General features: G+C 41.5%; 1 protein-coding gene across 3 annotated transcripts in view; it reads right to left on the minus strand.

Moving 5' to 3' along the window:
• Window positions 1-11,388: 11,388 nt before the first annotated feature.
• LOC310866063 (atlastin-2-like) overlaps window positions 11,389-20,059 on the minus strand; it is a 36,125-nt gene continuing 27,454 nt past the window's right edge. For 2 of the 3 annotated variants that reach the window (XM_083775363.1, XM_083775362.1), the window contains exons 10-14: window positions 19,490-19,617; window positions 17,903-17,959; window positions 17,180-17,251; window positions 16,274-16,705; window positions 13,396-14,133 (exon numbers count right to left, since the gene is read on the minus strand). In XM_083775363.1, the coding sequence (XP_083631489.1) occupies window positions 13,981-14,133; window positions 16,274-16,705; window positions 17,180-17,251; window positions 17,903-17,959; window positions 19,490-19,617 (842 nt within the window). In that variant the 3' untranslated portion in view covers window positions 13,396-13,980. The other variant, XM_083775364.1, reaches the window with a different exon arrangement.

Here is a 20,059-nt window from a genome sequence, read left to right on the forward strand (position 1 = left end):
AACTGTATAATTAGCCAAGGTGTCCGTTTTTTTACCAATGTGCAGCTGTTTACATTTATTTCACAATAAACCATGTCTGTCTTATTCTCACTATATGCTTTTATTTAGCAGAGATGAGTGATTACACAGAGTGATGATGAGGAGGAAGAGAGAGAAAGTAAGGGCCGGGGCTCTAGTGAACAAAGGGAGACCAGGGGAGAAGTAAAAAGAAAAAGTCTGTTTGTTTTTTTTTTTATCTTCTTCCTTGAAAGAGGAAACGACTCATAACTCAAATCCAGTGAGTCAGGAGGTAGTGCGCTTTCACTGCCATGGCACAGCTGTTGATGTTGACAAATGGTTTTGATTTCTTACCACCTCAAATCTATTACAGAGAGAGCTCAAGCCTCCCCTACAGTCTGCAGCGAATATCAGCACTGTGGCAGCTGAGACCGCCTCCACCTTTCCAGGGGAAAATAAATCTAGACAGCACTTTAAATAAAACATCTGTGATATCAGGTGCCCTCTTGATGACCCCCCCAGTGACACATATCTGCCACCTGTAACCCCTCCTATGTCATCTATTCTAAACTATCGCTTGTATCTCCATATTTAGTTTATGTTTTTTTACGTGACTGGATGCGAGTCGGGAACGGGAAAGCATGCTTCTTCACCCAGTTATTCAATACCCGTTGTCATTTGTAGAAAGGATCCAACAGGAAGCACGCACGTCTCCAGAAATTCTACAGGTGCTGGTCAAAAATATACGTACAATGAAAAGGAAGGGATGTCCGCACACTGTTTCACTGCACTCCCAGGAACATTCTTTATTTATTGAACAACTTTTCGACCCTTGTGGGTCTTCGTCAGAGTACCTAAGGTACCCACACATTACACAACCTATAGGCTAGTAGTTACAGGCTATGACATCAGTTTGACATCAGGGATCTCCGTAAGCCCATATATGAGCATATCGGTCGGATCAGCGGTTCTGGCCTGACTTCCGACTGACATCGCACCGGGTCACAGATACGTATAGGTCAGACAGTTCTTGAGACGCACGAACTGTGGAGTCTCACTCTTTTTTGAAGATATTTTTGGGGGCTTTTTGCCTTTTTATTGGTAGTTTACAGTAGACTGACAGGAACAACGAGTTAGAATCCGACTCTATTCTCTGCCTTTGGTTTTCTGTTTCACTGCATCCTCCAATCTGAAATAAAAATGTATCAATAAAAAAAACCCATAATAAAATAAAACACGCACGCACGCACGCACGCACGCACGCACCCCACCCACCCACCCACCCACCCACACACACACACACACACACACACACACACACACACACACACACACACACGCACACACACACACACACACACACACACACACACACACACACACAGAGAATGTGACTCCATGAGAACTGACCATAAACAAAAGTTAGCTTTGTCTATTATTATGGTCTCAGCAATGCACACAGGTTTTCAGTTCATTCCTTCACCATGGGCAGATGCTCTTTCTGCAGACTATGACCTTGCCCTGAAAGGTCCCTTTCATTGTTGCAATGTGATGCACAGCGTCAGCACAGCGACAGATGAAAGCATGCCTCCATGTGACACACACACACACACACACACACACACACAGAGAGAGAGAGAGAGAGAGAGAGAGAGAGAGAGAGAGAGAGAGAGAGAGAGAGAGAGAGAGAGATGACCTTCTCCTTATACTAACAGGTTGAATGAACTAATTGTGGAAATCAAAGGTAGTCTTCCAGCTTCTGCTGTATTGACAGCTGGCCAGCAGGTAGAAAATACCACTCGATAAACCATCTCGGTCCTGAACAGAAATCCATTTTTGTTCAGGGCTTACCAGCCTTTCAATCCATCAGCCAGAGTTAAGAACCACACGAAAACAAGCGAACATATAACCAGGAGGGTGAGAGGGTACAGAATGGTCCCTGGCAAATACTGTATAAAACAGAAACAGAGGAGGAGTATTGTCTTCAAGTCAACTGAATGAAAATGCTTTAATTCAATGTTAAAAAAATCTCTCTTTAAAGGTATATTCAGTGATTTCACTTAATTCAAATATCACTTATTTTTTTGTTTTGTTGTGATAATCCTCCCTACTATAGAGTGTGCTGGCCATATAAGGAGTTCCTCCCTGTCCCCTGTTAACCCCGGGGGTCAAAAAACCTTAGGTTTCGTTTTTGACTCTCTATCCTGATTGGACGAAAGGCTGGGTCCCACAGCCAAAAACGAAACCTAAGGTTTTTTGAGTGAAATCACTGAATATACCTTTAACCTTTGGTTGGGGAGTGGTCGCATTTACTGTGAAAACCTGCATCTCCCGTCCGTCCGTCCGTCCGTCCGTCCGTCTGTCCGTCCCACACCTCCATATATGGTCAAGCCTCGTGACATCACGTCTACATATGTGGTCACGCCTTGACATCAGCTCATGACATCACGTGACATCATGGAGACCCTTATAGATCTCCATGACATCACACCTCGTGACACGTCACGCCACCATATGTGGCATCTCCATATATGAAGATCACGACACTGACCTAATGTAACCCTGGATAACCATAGAACACTGGATCATCACCTAGATCTGCATAATTATACGGAGCCGGCTAGCAAATCTACATCTGACTTCAAACCTCAAACCCTTAGATCTCCATATATGGAGCTGACCTGTTGTTCTGACATTCCATATGTTGATCTGACCCCCCCATGCCAAAGTGCCAGCACTCGTCCAGCAGTCTGCCAGTATCCAGGCGGATTATTATTATTATTGTTTAAGCAAAACAATTGCTAGAACAATTGTGTTCTAGCAGTTGAAGGAATGCATATGAACAGGTTTGTGCATCAATTGACCCTGGTGCTTCAAGATGACTTGTTCTATGAAGAAATACACAGCTTAATGAAAATACAATCATCACATTTAATTTCTCCTAGGCTTAGCATAAATTAATCATTTAAGACAAGCATAACAATTTAGTTAGCACAAGAATGCTTTTGAAAGATAAACAGTGAAACCCTATTAACCTATTGCAAATGCCCATGAATTAAGACAACCCATATTTTGCTCCTTTAAATATATTTAAAAAACATTATCTCCACACACGAACAGCCTTAAAATAGCCTCCTCCTCTATAGCGAATGCCCCCATCTGCAATGGGACAGGATGTAGATTCCAGTTTGAAAGGGGGTTCCGGGGAGAGGGGGTAACAGAGGGTTAGGACACCTGCCTTAGAAACATATGGAACAAGCAGCTAGTGACGAGATGGGATGTGACAGTCTAGAAGATCCCTGGAGCTTCACCTGTGTTGGGGGTCAGCCAATAGCTGTGGAGACATCTGTGGACCACCAGAACCAAAGGAAGATTTCTCGGCCCCTTAACATTGGCTAATGACCTCGCCTCTCAACACACCACCAAGCCCATATGGACTTAGCAGTGTGATAATTTAACCGTTGGTATGTAAAGGGAGCAAGCAAAACGCATGACAATAATAATTGTAAGTAATCATGACAAAGCCTATTCACTACGTACTTTGAACAGTCTGTGTTCTTAAACTGTACGATCAGCAGAAAACAATCAAATGATAGCCCTAATTCATTGATTATTATTTTTATTATTATTATTATTATTATATTTTTCATGAGCATATATTATAAGGAGCAGTTTTGAGATATTGAAAACCAAAGCTTTGATATACCATATGGCTTAACTGTTAGCTAGTGTAATACAGCTTTATTGTGCTTTATTAGTGCAACAATACCTGCTTTGAATGTGCAAATCACAATACTGAGATATTTAAACTGAACATGAAAAGGGTCCACAATATGGAACCTTATATAAACTGAGTGCCTGTTCAGTTTTATGATGTTCCATTTGACTGTTTCTGAGTCAGCATCTCTAAGGATCAAGAGGGTGAAACGGAAGAAAAATGTGACCTCGATCAACTTAATTACTGTACATCAAATGATATTGATTCAAGTACATCCATTCCATACAAACACCACTGAAGTGGCTGCAGATGGTTATTTTTGTTGTTCCACATTCATCTTCTTGAAAAGCTGACTGCCCAGATGTCGAGTATTTACTTGCGCAAGCAGAGCGCGCAAGTACTAGTTTCGCCCAGGACGATATTCGTTGCGTATGCACCGTCCCAGCAAATGACGTAACGACTACTTGTGCCTGATACGGCAGTGGTGCCAGATTACATACATGTATACATAGGAGCATTACCTTTAATCCTCCCGACACTAAAACATATCGTCATTACGTCACCATCGAAAACCAATTACACTCTGGCATTGGGTCCTTTAATCCACATCTTTATTACGTCATCATTGAGAGCTAGTTATACCAGTTATACCCTGACGTCATATGCTGGGACGGTGTATACGCATCAAAAGTGTCGCAAAGTAACCACAGTATACCACTAATCAACACACAGAGGCATTTAGTATTAATATCACTATAGTCCAAGATTAAGTAAATTTAAAGCAATTGACAATTTACAATAAATAATTATACTGTATACGCGATAACATTTTATTTCAATTTATATACCTTTTTTTTCATCGGATATCGGTGATTTATTTTTCTTTGAGAAAATAAAAAGGGACCCAGAATAATTCTAAATCGATAAAACTGTATTTCTTTTATAGATAGAAACTTGTACCATACTTCATAATACTACTTTTTTACATCATCATCATCATCATCCTTCGAGTGCCCTCGAGATCTGCGACACAAGCTGCTTCCACTGGTCTCTGTTGCTCATTGCCACACCAAGTTCATTCACAGTCAGTCCTGTGTCCCTACTCAGAACATCTGGAAAAGTGAGAGGTCGTGTTCCTCTTGATGGGCAGGGTAGTCTCCACAGAAGAATATCCGAAATGACCTGGTCTTTTGCTCTGTGGCAGTGTCCAGCAAAGCAGAGTCTTCTTTCTGCCACCACAACTGAGATGGGGGGGGGGGGTGCCTCCATAAATCTGAGCTTTTGTGGGATGGTCCTTCCATGAGAGGTTCTGGACACGCATGAGGAGTCTTGTGTATGTTCCGTGTAGACGATCCCTAAACTCATGCATAAAGTAGGTAGGTAGCAAATAGCTAAACCTAATAATTCAACATTTCAAACGTTTCTTCACAGAGAAGCTGAGATTTGACAGTTTGTAGCGGTCGACAGTACTTGCGCGCTCTGCTTGCGCACTAGTAGGCCATTTATGGCCTACTAGTGTGCAACAAGCAAGTAGGCACTCGACAGAGTGCAGTTCTAGTTAGATCTGTGTTTGACATAATTTGCAATTGCATTTAACAGAGTTACAGTTTTGTGGTACAGTGCATAACTGTCCACTCTAGGCTGAGGTGCACTGCAGTGTGTGTTTCTGTTTTGGTGGTCTTACCAGTTACCAGTCACTGTGGAGAATTTTGATCAGTTCCCATTTCCACCCCCATCCCACCATGGTTTTCCGTTCAAACAGTGCAACATAATTTCTTTGTCAATAAGCTGTGTGCTGTAAGGTTATACATTAATTAATAGGATTAATAGGAGCTAATTTATGCGTATCACATTTTGTAAATTGAAACAGACATTCATCGAGCTGTTCTCTGTTTCTCTGGCATTGAGTGTGTACATTCTGCAAGAAAGATGTATTTGGCGCTGCACTGAGGCGACATGGACATAAGGGCTACGCTTATGTCTAAGACAAATGTATTCCTCGGGAGACAAATAATAAAGAACCTTGAACCTAAGGCATTTATTTAAACTCAAAGCCTTACAAAGCCTATATGGCTGTTTTGTATGGACATGGAGACTGGAGAGCTTCGACTCTGTATTGCATGCGGAGGAGTGTCTCCATGACTCCATTCTCCTCATGTTTTCATTCATAGATCATACAGTATGATCAAGGTGCAGCAGCATACATATATTCTATATATATATATATATGACACTATACTATAGTGCAGTGGTTCTTAAAGTGTGGTCCGGGGACCCCCAGGGGTACTTGAGGGAGTTAAGCTAAATGATCATTTGGATTTGTACGCTCTCAGAGTTAAATTAGCATTGATTTTACAATATAAATTGGGGGTCCTAGAGGTAGAAATGCTATTAAATGGGGGTCCATAGTCTAATGCATGTCAAACTGGGGGTCCTTGAAATTAAACGGGTTGAAAATCACTGCTAGAGCCATACAAATTTTCTCTTATGGGGGCCCCTGGCATATATTTTCAAATGGGGGCCCACGGGGCTAATTAGAATCAGTTTGGGTGGGGGTCCTTGACATGAACAAGTTTGGGAAGTAGCCTACATTGTGTGTGTGTGTGTGTGTGTGTGTGTGTGTGTGTGTGTGTGTGTGTGTGTGTGTGTGTGTGTGTGTGTGTGTGTGTGTCCTTTGTTGCAACAGTAAAATATTTAAATATTAGAATATATAAGCAGAAATCAGTTTGCCCCACAGCATTGCTGTCGTTACTGCACTTGCGATGCAATAGTGTAGAATAGATTGAGAACATTGGTGACAAAATATTAATAAACAGATTGGCCACTAGGTGGAGACGTTCGTCCAGTGAGAGACACCGGCGTCAAAAACTGAGGAAAATAAAGAAGATCTGATATTGCAGCATTAACTATAATAAACCATTAACGATAATGAATAATAAAAAGCATTATATTTGTTTTAAAGAAGAAGTTGTTCAGAACAGCCAAAATATTCTGTGAAGTTTTGATGAATTAGCCTAGGCAACATGCCATTGTAATGAACCAACAAAGCTCTGTTATTGTCTGTGTTAAATTCAAGCATATTAACATATTTTGTCGGTGACTATACGTTTAGGAAAGTGCATGTATAGCCTACCTACTTGATTTTGTATGTTCCACCAAGAGTTATCTTGTCTGGTTGGATACACAAGCTTACTCCAGGAGTAGACTAATTAACCCAGGCCCAGCTGAAAACTATTGATGGCGGAAGAGCTTAATGAGGACCCTCGTAGCGGTTAATCCATCCCTGCCCTGGCCTGAACTAGCCTCGGTCCCAGGCTTGGCCTGGGAAAAGAAAAGGGCCTGAACTAGTTTACAGCATTAAACCCAAACAGAAAACACAATCATAGTTCATCATGTATAAATATCACAATTTGACAAACTAAACATTTCTGGTTCTGTTCAAACATAATGTAAAATGTATGTTCAAGTAATATTACATTGTGTTGGTTTCAATGGGTGCTGTGACTGCTGTCAGTGTCATACACTGTGTGCAATGCCTAACTCTGACCACAAGGCAGTAGTATTGCTTAGGCCTGTCAACATAGCCATTCTTACCACTATAATAGGTTCTAAATATATTTTTTTAAATACCTCATTTGTGGGCTATGTCTTCTTTCACCTTGTCACAGACTACAAACAACTTTAATAATTAAAAGATCGATTACAAAATTGTTTTCATAATTCAAATTAAATTCTATTTTTAGGGCCTACATCTTACAGTAGCCTACACACAACAGTCTTTGGAGTTTGCTGCTGAACATTGCAGCAGCATAACAATGACAAAAATGCACTTCTCATTACAATCAGAACTGCAGCCTCAGAATCTGCAGCCAGAATCTTCCGCTGTAGTCTAAAAACCCACCTCTTCAGAATCCATCATGGCCCGTAGCACTTGCCCTAGCTACCTTACAGGTGTATGCAAAGGCTCAATTTATGTAACTTATAGCATTTTATGTAGACATAGCAAGTGCATAGTTTCATTATATCTATTCCACTGTTTCTGTACGTTCTTAGCTTACGTAGGATACTTTTTTATGTAGGTATTTGATGCATTGCCATGCTTTTTGTTCTTGCTTAATGTAAGTCGCTCTTACATCGCCAGCGGAGGCAATGGGGCTCAAGCTAAATTGTAAAAAACAAACAAACATAGGAACTCTGAACAATAAGAAAAATAGAACAGTATGTATTGCTATATAGGTAATACTGTAATGCACATTAGAGTATGACCAAGTGAAATTTGACAGCTAAACCTGCAAGTGTTCATCAAACTATCTGCTCACATACCACCTATGACCGTGCACTTAGGCATTTTTTATTATTTTGAAAAACTATAATATTAGTCATGAGGCATAAGATGCTGGGCAAAACTTGGCCCAAAGTGTCTGGCTTTTTTTCTGGCTATAAAGGATCAGTAGACACTTGAAATCATCATTTAAAGTATGTCACATATATTATAATGTTCAAACTGGAGCTGTATGGGTTTAATAAATGAAAACGTAAATTGAGTACAGACGAAAAACAGTTTAAGTCCACACTAATTATCCATAATGTATGAATGATAAGGGGTCAGGACAACGAGGCCTTTTCGTGGAGGGGTCAGAATAAAAAAATGCATCTGTAGTATTCAATTATTACACTGTGTCATCTTAGAGCTCCTATCTATATTCTGTAAACGTATTAATATATTTTCACAGCTATAGTGGGACAACTGTTGCTGGTATCTATTGCTGTTCTGTGAACGAAAGGTACATAAGAGGATGAAATGTGCATGTAATTGAACATTTTATTTGAAAATGTTGTGATTGAAATTTGTAGGCTCTATTTATGGATTGTGTGGTCACCCATTCACTATACATTTGCAGTCATTTGTTTATTCCATTTGGTTTGCATTTGGTCCTAATCATTAATTATTCTCTGTCCTGTGCTGTGTGTAGGAGAGGGCCAGCCTGCCAGGGTTTTGGTTTGTTTTTAGCAGTATAGGAGTAAATCCCTAAGACAAAAACCGACTAACTCTGGTCTCCTAGCTTCCTCTGTATGACCTTTTGAACTATGAGAAATTTGAACTGTGGCAAACGGCGTTAACTCCATCTCTTATCTATCCGATACTCCCCTCCTCTTCACCTCTCCAGTAGCACTTTTGGCATCTGCTCTCTCTCTCCTCCTGTTCTCTTCTCCTTGTATCTCTCCTGTCCTGGTCACAAAAGGGATGCAATCAGCATACTGTATGCCAAATAAATGACCAAATCTGTCATTTTCTGATGTGATGATTAGATCATAAACAAATGTTTATCCATGTTGTACGTATGTGTGTATGTGTGTGTGTGTGTGTGTGTGTGTGTGTGTGTGTGTGTGTTTGTTCGAATTGGTCTTATTTATGATGATTTACACAACTATATAATGTAAAGGAAATACTTGTGTGGTCATATGGTCATATATTGTATGTTTGCAAATTCTTTGTCCAGTTTTGAAAATTGACCATCCACCATTTCACAGCTTCTGCTTGTGTGACAATAATGAATGGTACGTTTTTGAACTGTGAGAACTCTGAACTGCAACATGTTAACTCTGTGTCTTATCCGTCTATCTGATACTCTCTTCTCCACCTCTCCAAACAGTAGCTCTTCTGGTTTCTCGTTTCTTGCACACTAAATGCATGCCAAGTACTGTAGTCTAGTGGGAACTGGGAAGTAGATCTGCTTAAATGACACAAATTGAGCAACGATATGCATGATTGATATTATGGATATAACTAGATCAAGGGCTACATAATTTTTATTCCTTTTGTTAAAGAATCATTCTGTTTTTATCTAACCACAGCACTGGAAAAGCCCTCCTCAAAATAGTTAACTTATTGAGTTATTTAGCAGACAGATGCAAACAGACACGCATTGTAGTGTTGTTAGACCCGAGTGTGGCCTTTGATGTCAATCATGATGTTGATATCAGTATCATTGTTGAACACATACACAGCACCGCAGATGACATGGAAGCACCATAGATGTCAGTATCATGTAATGTATTGTCTATTTGTCTTATTCTCTCAGGAACAGAACATATTCCGAGCTGCGAACAAACAGCAGAGGGCACAGTTTTTGAGTGGTGCAACCACTCCCTTACGGAGCTGTGTGTGGCTGCCTGAGTTTGAGCACGAAAATAGCATGGTTGCGCACCACCTGTACGCAACCTAATTACACACACACACACACACACACACACACACACACACACACACACACACACACTAATCGTATTATATCATCGTCATCGTCATCGTCATAGTCAGCACCATAGTCATTAAGTCAGCATCATAATTATTACCATATAGAGCCTGTGCAAACTTAGACCAGATTGATTGGCCGAATTGATTGCAAAGTACACTTTTCAGTTTGCAGTCTCCACACACAGGCACATACACAGATTTCCATGTGGGACACCGGCTGACAGTAAAAACGGGTGCTACGACAAGGTATATCATTAGGTTCCCAAGTTGCATCGTTCCCAAGTAGGCCGGTGGCAGACTGCGATGGGCACTTACAGGTCTAGTTATACCAAGCACCGAACCCGAGGCAATGCTGGGGATTTTTCCGTTGCTGCCCCATCTCTGTGGAATGCACTCCTACCAAAGAAGCCCCCAACCCTCCTCCAATCCATCAGAACGGCACTCAAAACCTACCCTAAAATAGGCTTATAGCTTTCCCCAACTAATGGCACACACACTTGTTACTATACCAGCATTTTACTTTGTGATTTCCTATTTATTCAAAGCATTCTTCAAATTTTCTATAACAAGTTTTTTTTTTCCTCCTATTGATTTACATAATTAGTTGACGGCTCTTCTGGTTTGAGGAATGATTTATCCTATTGACTTTCTATTTATCAGTTTGATTTGGTGTCCATTTTACTTTTTTGTTGAGGCATTTAATTTGAACCCGTTTCTCTTCCGATTGACTTCAGTAGTTTTAATTGTTGAGTTGGAGTTTTGAACCTAGAACCCTTGGTTTATAAACCAGACATGATTTATTGTGCTTAAAGTGGTCCTTTACCCTTTTAGAATTTAGTTTAGTTTAGTTCTAACATCTAACAGCAGCTTTGAACCCTAAACCTTCCGTTTACACATGGAAGACATCAATGACTAAATCTTTAAGCTCATAGGATTTAAATGGGGAATGAACATTTTCCAAGCAATGGCATCAAGAGTACAGACTAGCAAACACCAACTAGACTGACCTGAATCTCTGCCCTCCACACCCTCCTGTCTACCATCAGGGTATTGAGCTCTGTTGTGTCATTAGCTCTGCTGTCGTGCCAGTGTGTCTACAAAGAGAGACAAAGACCACAGTGATGGGTACATGGTTTATTTTTAAACATACATGATTTTTATTGAAAAATAAATTACAGTAAATTGTTTTTTTTCTTCTTGAAAAGACAAGGTATCTCCGACTCCAACCCCCTCACCACATTCAATAAAATGCTTACTCCGCACGATGGAATCCATGTGTTCAGGCCAGGTTTCTACACAAACGTCCAACATGATGAAAGGAGGGTGCTACTGAAAATTGTACAGCAACAAAACTAATATCCTCTAACATACCACTCGATTTAAATCAGAAAAAAAGCCACCGTCAATTTCACTATAAAATGTATACAAACTTTATTTAAATATTCAATGTCACATACATGCCCTGTTTGTCATACACAGAAAATGAGACTGTACAAGACTGGCGCTTGATGGAAGACAGCTGTGGATGGAATTGGTTTGATAGAGCAGCTTTGACATAACTGCCATTACCAGTAGTGCCGTGTTGGGTTTCTCAAGTTCATGGACTTCTAACAGTAATGGATAATTTCACAGACGGTTTCCTCTGACTTGGACAGAATCAGAGTCGACCTTATTGCTACAAAGGCTTTCAAGAATCCCAGTTCTAGCGAGACAATTTCTAACAATTTGGGGAAATCGGTCTGTCATTTGAGTTCATGATTAGGCTACAATCCCCCTAAAGAGGGCTGCAATAGTTGGATTAAAGAGAACTCAAGATTGCCAAACACTGGTTAATTACACATCCAAGAGACATCACATACAGATCTTCTCTATATACGTTCAGACAAACACTGTCCAATCACTATGAGCTTCCAAAAAGTAAAAACCACTTTCATTGTACAGACTAATGAATTACGATGCCTTTGCTGGTAAATATACTTCGGGGGAACCCAGGATGAGAGGCTTTTTAGCAAAGGCAAGTGGAACAGAAATATGGTATGAAATGACAATCCTCTCTGGGCTTTAAAAGGGCCTAGCTAGCTTTAATGCTGTACAGCAGCTCTCTCAACAAGCATGCAGAGGGTCCTCACTGGCCCACTACTTATAACACTAAAGGGCAGATAAAAATGTGTCAGTTCCTCTAAAACAACAAATAAAATAAAGGAAAACTTCAGCTTTTAGAGGCTTCAAGACTTCCCTGCAGAGCTCCTTGGGGGGTTACAGTCGTGACAATATAAAATCACAGTCCCAGAATTACCACAATGCCATTATGCCAAGTTCTTAATTATGCCATAGTTGGGACTCCTCTCAAACAGTGTCAGAGGACAACAAAGGGTTAAATGGAGGATTCATCCACCTTCATACAGTACCTGGTCAAATCCATAATGTTCAGAGTCAGGGGAATAATTCCCCAACTTCAACGTCCATGGCAAAGGTTGGTGTCAATTTGCTTACAGTTCAACAGATTCAGGAAATATTTCCATAAAAAGGTTTTCGACAAACTAAATTACTTCCAAGTTCCATCATTTCATTTACTTACAATTCTTGGATGAGGCCCTGTCGAATATGCTGAACAATAAGTGAATTGAGGTCAAGGGCTCTGAACTCTCTGGTGGCATTATGGTCATTTCCAGACGAGACAGGTTTCCTGTGTGACCGTTTAAAACCGCGGAGAGGAAGGCTTTCAGAATGCATTCCTTATTTTATACAGCTGCTGGGGGCTGTGACAGTTATCCCTGAAAGACTGCTGAATCCTCAACGAAGTGCAGTTAAGCTTATTGCTGAACGTCAGACACATTATGTACATGTCAGTAGTGTACAATCTTGTGTTTGTGTGTGTGTGTGTATTATATCTGTCAGCATACAGTTACATATATCACGACGTGATTTGATGGGATGTGTCGCCGCATCTAACGCAACATGGCACATTGGGAGAAGATGACACATTGTTCAGGTCCCGTTTTGCTAAACACACAACAACGCTGGACAACTTAAAAATGTCCTCTTCTCCTTGTAACATTTTGCGGTTTGTCCTCCTGGCCACCAGGGGGAGGTGGCTGTGTGTGTGTTCAGGTCCACTAACGGCAGACCGAACAGGAGGCCAAGGGGAGACAGCTGGCGGGCGTTCGAAAACAGTTCGAAACAGTTCCACAGTTAACTTGTAGGACCTCAGCACATGGAGCGAGTGGGTGGGAGGCAGGGGGAAGATGGGAGGGAGAGTGAGAAGCAGCGGGGAACAGGGAGGGTCAGTGGGACTTTAGCCTGGTGTTCTGCGACACCTGTTCTTGCAAACTGGCTCGGATGGAGTTGACCACCGTCTGCCTGACGTTATCTTCCATATATTGTTCGCTTAGCGGCTTCAACACCTGCAAGAGGATAGAGGGGTGTCGGAGGGGGGGGAGTGGGGGTAAGAAGCAGAAAAGGGGGTGGGGTGGGTGAGGGGAGACATGGAGGAGAGTCTGGTGTGAGAAACGATCAAATGGACAGATACAAACACCCAATACACGACACCAAAAAAGGAACTGAAAGAAAGGAGGAAAAAAAGGTGAAAGGGGGGTAAAAGGCGAGGAACATAACAGGATATACTCTCCAAACATGCTGGGGATGGAAACTCAATATGACCGGTCAAGACGAAAACCAAAAAACAATATTACACCGCACAAAAAAAAAAAAACCCAGACACAACCCCACCCTCTTGACTCACAGTCGCCGTGACTGGAAGAGGAGCCAGACAACGCATCCATCCATCATAAACTAGGGAATAAGACATTTAAAGGCCAGTGGGGGTAAAGCTCCATGTGTCCTTGTGTGTCCCTGAGATCCTAGCGGAGCCAGGCCTGCCTGGCGTGGGCACGTACTGAAACCTGTTGGGGGACCGTGGATGAATAAAAAGTTTGCTGAGGATTCGATGCGAGAAAAACTTAAGTTTGACGGCTAAGTCGATAAAGGGTCGGCCAACGAGCCGTTTTTAGTATTTCTTCTTCTTGAAGCCGTGGTTGAGAGGGGCCGGCCCTCCGAGGCCATGCGGCGCAGCTGCTGCTCCTGGTAGTAACGAAGGGAGGAGGAGAGAGGCCGGCCAGGGCAGGCGACTGCTGAAGGGCGCCCATAGCTTGGAAATCACCTGAGAGACAGTGGGGAAGGGGGTCAGAGGAGTTAGAACACTGGTAGCTGGACACAGAGAGGTGGCTAGATGGAATGTGTCGGGGGTGGGGGGGGGAAGGGTGCAAGAAGGGTGTAGAGATTTAAGGAGTTGGGAGACGGAGAAATAATCGTACAAAGAAAGGGAGAGAGAGAGAGAAGGACGGAAGGATACCGGCGGCGGGTTAGGAAGAAAAATGGGTTGTGGAAGAAATAAAAAGGTCAAAAAAAGGTCGAGTGGTCGGGACACAGGAAGTATTTGCAGGCAAATTTTAAAAAGTTACATCAATTAAACAGGAGCCGAAACGCCTCTCACCTTTCTGGGAGTCCTCTGTTAAGTAGGGGAGCAGGGAGGAAGGAGCAGAGCAGAGGAGGGAGTGAGAGAGGGAAGGGAGTAAAGAAGGAGCTAGGAGGATAAAGGTCTTTATACACTGGGAGAATAATAAACCATCCTATAAAAAAAACGTGTTAATATGTTTGCATCATTTATAGACTAGAGTTTATACCTTATTCATGTAAGTTGATGCTTTTGATCTCGTTTCGCTGTGTAATACTTTTGTTCTATGATTACAAACAACACTTTGAAAACGTATTTTTGGGGCGCGTTAATTGCATGAAGAAAAAATTAACTGCTTCTTAAAAAAAAATATATCCCACGATTTTTGTAACCCATTTTTCACCCCTGTGTCAATCATCTAATGTGATCCTGGGCTCTACACACCCTCCACCAACCTAGTCCCCATATATGGGGGACAAGGGGAGAGCAACGGACTTGAACTCATGCTTCCTTCATGCCTGAGTGTCCAAGTTGCTCCTTTACACCTGACAGGGGGGAGTTTCCCTGGTTGGCCGTAGCGCGTGGAAGGAACACGTTATTCCAACCAGTTCCTTTTCCCTCCAAAAAGAAAAAAATAAACTGCTTCTGGTGTGTAAAGACCTTAAGGGGGGTAGGAGAGTTCAGGTGACATTACATTTTACAACTTTTTTGTTTTGCCTTTAGTGCACAACACAAATCTAACAACAATTTATTCCAAGTCTATGTTCAGAACATGTGGACCCCCTGCTGCTTCCTAGGGTTAATACAGCAGCCTATTGGAGGAACAGGTGAGATGAAGGAAGAAAGTAGGAGCCGACTGGCTCAGAGTGAAAGGGGATCGCTGGCAGGCTGAAAAGTTGGTGATTGAAAGGAAATCAAAGAACTGATCGAGGACGGATGATTGGGTTTAAAGTCTGTTAAACAAAAAATCTGAACTAACGTAACTATACAAAAGCATAGACTATATCTATAAAGTCATAATATGTGAGGTCATTTCAGAGAATTGTCAATCATTTGCTGCAACCAGGCTGAAAAGGACACAGGAGTAAATTCAAACTGCTGTATACAAGTAGACAACCATAGTATAACATGAGGTAGACTGTACATAACTGTACTCGCACACACACACACACACACACACACAGTACCTTACCCAAGAGCACTACTATAACCATAACACTGATCGTCAACAGATCCATGTAAATTGTGTCTGACCTGTAAATGTCATTCTAACCAGCGTTTTGACCATTTTGCCAGTACAAGTTGTCTGCCACCTGGTGGAGGCAAGAGCTAACACTAGACTGCCGACCAGCAACTACTTCGTTTTAGTGTGTTGCACACTGGCTTGGGCGGCCATCTTAGATTTTAGCGAGCTAAAATGAAGCCATCCTTTTGCTCTAGAAACCACCAATGTTCCAATCGGGATCACCGGATAATCAGGGAAGACCTCCGAACATTGCACGATTTATCAAAACCATGGAGAGCTGCGTAGATTTAGAGTTATTCAAGCTTTTTAGTCCGGCTGTGGAAGTGAACGGCACTGCGGATGCGTGAAACCGGCCTAGGATCACTGGAGAAGGAAAGGCCAAAATAAATAAATAAATCAGCAATCCGGTTTGATGTCAATAATAATACTTATGTGACGTAACATTCCGCCAATAGCGGTTGGATTCCAATTGGCGGATCGTTCCGTCACGAGCAGTCAATTTGTTACAGTGCGTTTATTCCGAGTTCTTAAGCACACACACACACACACACACACACACACACACACAAACCATTAAATCTGCTGCCCATGACGACCCACCTGTTCCCAGAGCGTCTCCGCCACCAGGTCTATTATCGTGCCCAACTCGCGGAACTCTCCAGAGTACTTGACGTAGGCCCAGGCACAGAGAGACATCAGCGCCACGCCCATGACCAGGTTGGCGAGCACCGCCAGCCCGGTGAGGCCAATGAAGCCCGTCACGGCCGACACCACGTAGGTGACGAACATGACGGCAAACAGCGTGGCGGGCGTGCGCGCCGCGTAGAAGATGTTCTTGCCGTCGTTGTGCTTGGAGAAGTTGCTGTAAGCCTCGTCGAGCTCCGCTTCCAGCTGGCCCTGGTAGCGCTGGCAGAACTCCTCCCCGCCCATCTTCTTCACCGAGCGGAACTGGCGCACCGAACAGTCGCGGGCCTCGTCGTGGCAGCGCTCCAGATCGGTTGGCGCGATGTACGGCTTGTCCCCGCCGCAGATCTGGAGTTTTGGGGTGAGGATTAAATGGTATTGTATTTATGCTTCAGGAAATTGCTTTATTGCAGTTGCCAAGCAATTGGGAAATTAAAAAAGTGGAAATACAGTAACAATTTGCAATGTTGTTGAGCCGTGTGCACCGAGTGCCGCGCTACGAGCCTGTAGGTCTGCTATTTTTGAAAGATCATGGAAATGTAGTGCAAAGCTTTGAATATATATTCTTTCAGAGCGAACGTTTTTAACTCAAATCTTTGATGCTGGAGGTGGAACTACATATTTTCAGATGGGGGTCCGTGGCCAAATGCAGATATTTCTGGGAGTCCTTGACATGAAATAGTTTGAGAACGACTGAGATAGAAACATAGGGTTTTTCAGAAAACAGTCATGATTTAGAAGGCATTTGTAGAATCGGCCTTAGGTCAAAATGGGTTTTAATGTCATTCCACCACCAATACAAATAGAGTGTTAGTCCTTCACCTGCTCCATGTTCTTGCTGTACAAGTCCTTGGCTCCGGCCACAGCAGTTAGGTTATTGGCTTCTGCGGTCGCCTGGGAAGAAAGGAAAGCTCTTACGAAGCAGAATGGGAGGAAATGGAACGTGAAATCGTAGAAATGTAGCCTTGTTAAAAATACATTAGAGTATTCAACCTCTTGATAAGGGCCCCACTTGTAAAGAAGGGGAAAAAGGGTTTGTGGCTCACCCATATGACCACTTAACATGATTGATTGAATGATTGTTTATTTATTTCCGTGTCCTGCACACAATGTGCCCAACCCTCGTAGGTTTATAAGACACCATTTCACAGTTGCATTTACAGCACGTTTACATTACATAATCCACGCATTTACAGCATGTTTACATTACATAATTCATTATATTACAACTCAGATTTATAGTACTTTTTGTTTACTCTGTCTTCTTTCCCAAGCCTGACAAATAAAATCTGCTACAACAAAAGTCCCACTTAGTATACCATACCAACCGTAGTATATTTTAAGTTCTTATTTGATGGTATGGCTGTGAAAACACACCGTTTAAGGTTTTAAAGAAATAATATAAATGCCATTATAAATAAATAGTAATATGAATGTTAAATTATCATTTCAATCTGAATGTTTTGCCAATTATTTGGGGGTCCACTTGCAATACCCTCCCACAAGTTGAGAATCACTGCATTAGACACTCTCAGGGGAACAGACCTGGAGCATAGACTTCGGATGAGGCAGCTCTTCTCCTTGGTAGATCTTGATGTAGGCCTGCAGGAAGGTGGAATCATGGATATTAGAACTATTTATTTAGTTTAGGGGGGGGGGGGGCATCTTTGTGTGCCTGATTGACTACGTTTCTATCGACAGCAATGTTCTGAAATGAAAACACAGCACATTGTGTCTTTATCCAGGTCCGGTCAAAATCAGAGTAAAGCCTAATTGAATTAAGATGTCAAGTATTCCAATTGTAGTAACATTATTGCAGGACAATTTTGACATGTATACACCTTAACCAATTCTGGATGGGAATAAAGCATTAGGTCATGCTTTATCTATTGAAAAATAGTCTGCTATTTTTGAAAAGTCGTGAAAATGTGGTGCAAATCTATTATTATATTCTTTCAGAGCGCACGTTTTTAACTCAAATCTTTGCTTCTGAGGGGTTCCTGGATATAACATACTTTCAGATGGGGGTCTACGGCCAAATATATATCATTCTGGGAGTCCTTGACATGAAAAAGGTTGAGCACCACTGACATAGAAACAGGGTTTTTCAGAGAAATGTCATGATTTTTCAAATTTCGAAGTCAGGCCTAAATGGCTTAATCAAACTATGACTAAGAGAATGTTCCATGATGTCCTGTGTGTTTGGAATCCAACACAAAGCTGCACGGTCAAGGTACAAACTTGGATGTAGCGCTAGAGACGCAGTGAGTCTTCAGTCATTACGCAGACAAATGTAAGCAGGATTATGAAAAGAAAATTGCTCTATAAACGACCCAGGCAAACAGCTCAATATATTTTTATTTTTAATAATGGTTCAAGAGTTCTATTTCTTGGTGTAGAATGGTAACCATTTAAGCCAATTGACTGATTACTTCTCAAAACCCACCTTTTCTCCCTCGCCTTTAATGTTGTTTGATCTAGATTGCAACGTATTTGTTTTTTTATTCCAATTCTTCTGTTATTCTAGTACTTTCTCGATGTAATTATTTTATCATGTTCTTATACCATGTTTTTTTATACATCGTTTCTACTGTGAAGCACTTTGGTCAACTTAAAAATAGCAGATCTACAAGAACTTGTAGGTCTGCTATTTTTGAAAAATCAAATCTTTGAATATATATTCTTTCAGAGTTTCAGTTTTTAACTCAAATCTTTGCTTCTGGAGGGTCCCTGCCTGGAACAACATATTTTCAGATGGGGAAGGGGGTCGGCGGCATTTTACATATATTTTTTGGGGTTCTTGACATGAAATATTGAGCACCACTGATACAGAAACATGAGGTTTTTCAGAAAAAAATACATAAAGAAATGTATTTTTAAAATGGGTTAACCCTAAATGGGTTAACCCATTTTGGGCGGAAACCCCTTTTGGTGTTAGCATTATGTTATGCTTTAGCTATTGAAAAATAGCAGATCTACAAGCTCACAAGCTTCTAGGTCTGCTATTTTTGAAAAATCGTGAAAATATTTCAGAAAACTGGAGGATTTAGAAGATTATTTTTAAATTTCAACGTCAGGCCTAAAATGGGTTAAACCGTAAACCAGTAGAATATGACGTGAAAATGCTGGGACCTTGAAATACTCTACGAGGTCTCTGCATGTGACTTTGTTCCCTCCGATCTCCTTCTCCACCAGGCGGTCTGGTGCCAGCAACAGAGGAACCAGTTTGGCCAGCTGCCGTGTGAAGTCCCCGTCAATATCTTTGTCAAGACAAACACACAGATGCACATGGGAACAGGACGTTATATTTAAAGTAAAGGGGGTTGGATTCTTTAATCTCACTATCAAGTGACAGCAAAATAATAAAATAATATTGTAGGGTATATAAATATATATATTCATGAAAGTATCCTCTTCTATACCTCAAAGGGTGAAAATATGTTTTTGATACCGAACACAAAATATATGATTTGTTCTTTAAAATATATATATTTTTAAATATATTTAAGTGTGCACTCGCCAAGTATCCTTGCTCCTCAGCATTGATTGGAGTCACAGAGTTTATGATGGGAAACCAATTAAAGTACAACTGACGGCTTTTCCATTGCATAGAACAGGCTCAACTCGACTAGTTGTACAAATACAAATTTGACTAAGTAACTTTCACTTTAACTTTAACTTTCAGTTGAGTAAAATTTGACC

This window comes from Protomyctophum parallelum (assembly GCF_964188405.1).
Source record: "Protomyctophum parallelum genome assembly, chromosome: 10".
Taxonomy (NCBI): Eukaryota; Metazoa; Chordata; class Actinopteri; order Myctophiformes; family Myctophidae; genus Protomyctophum; species Protomyctophum parallelum.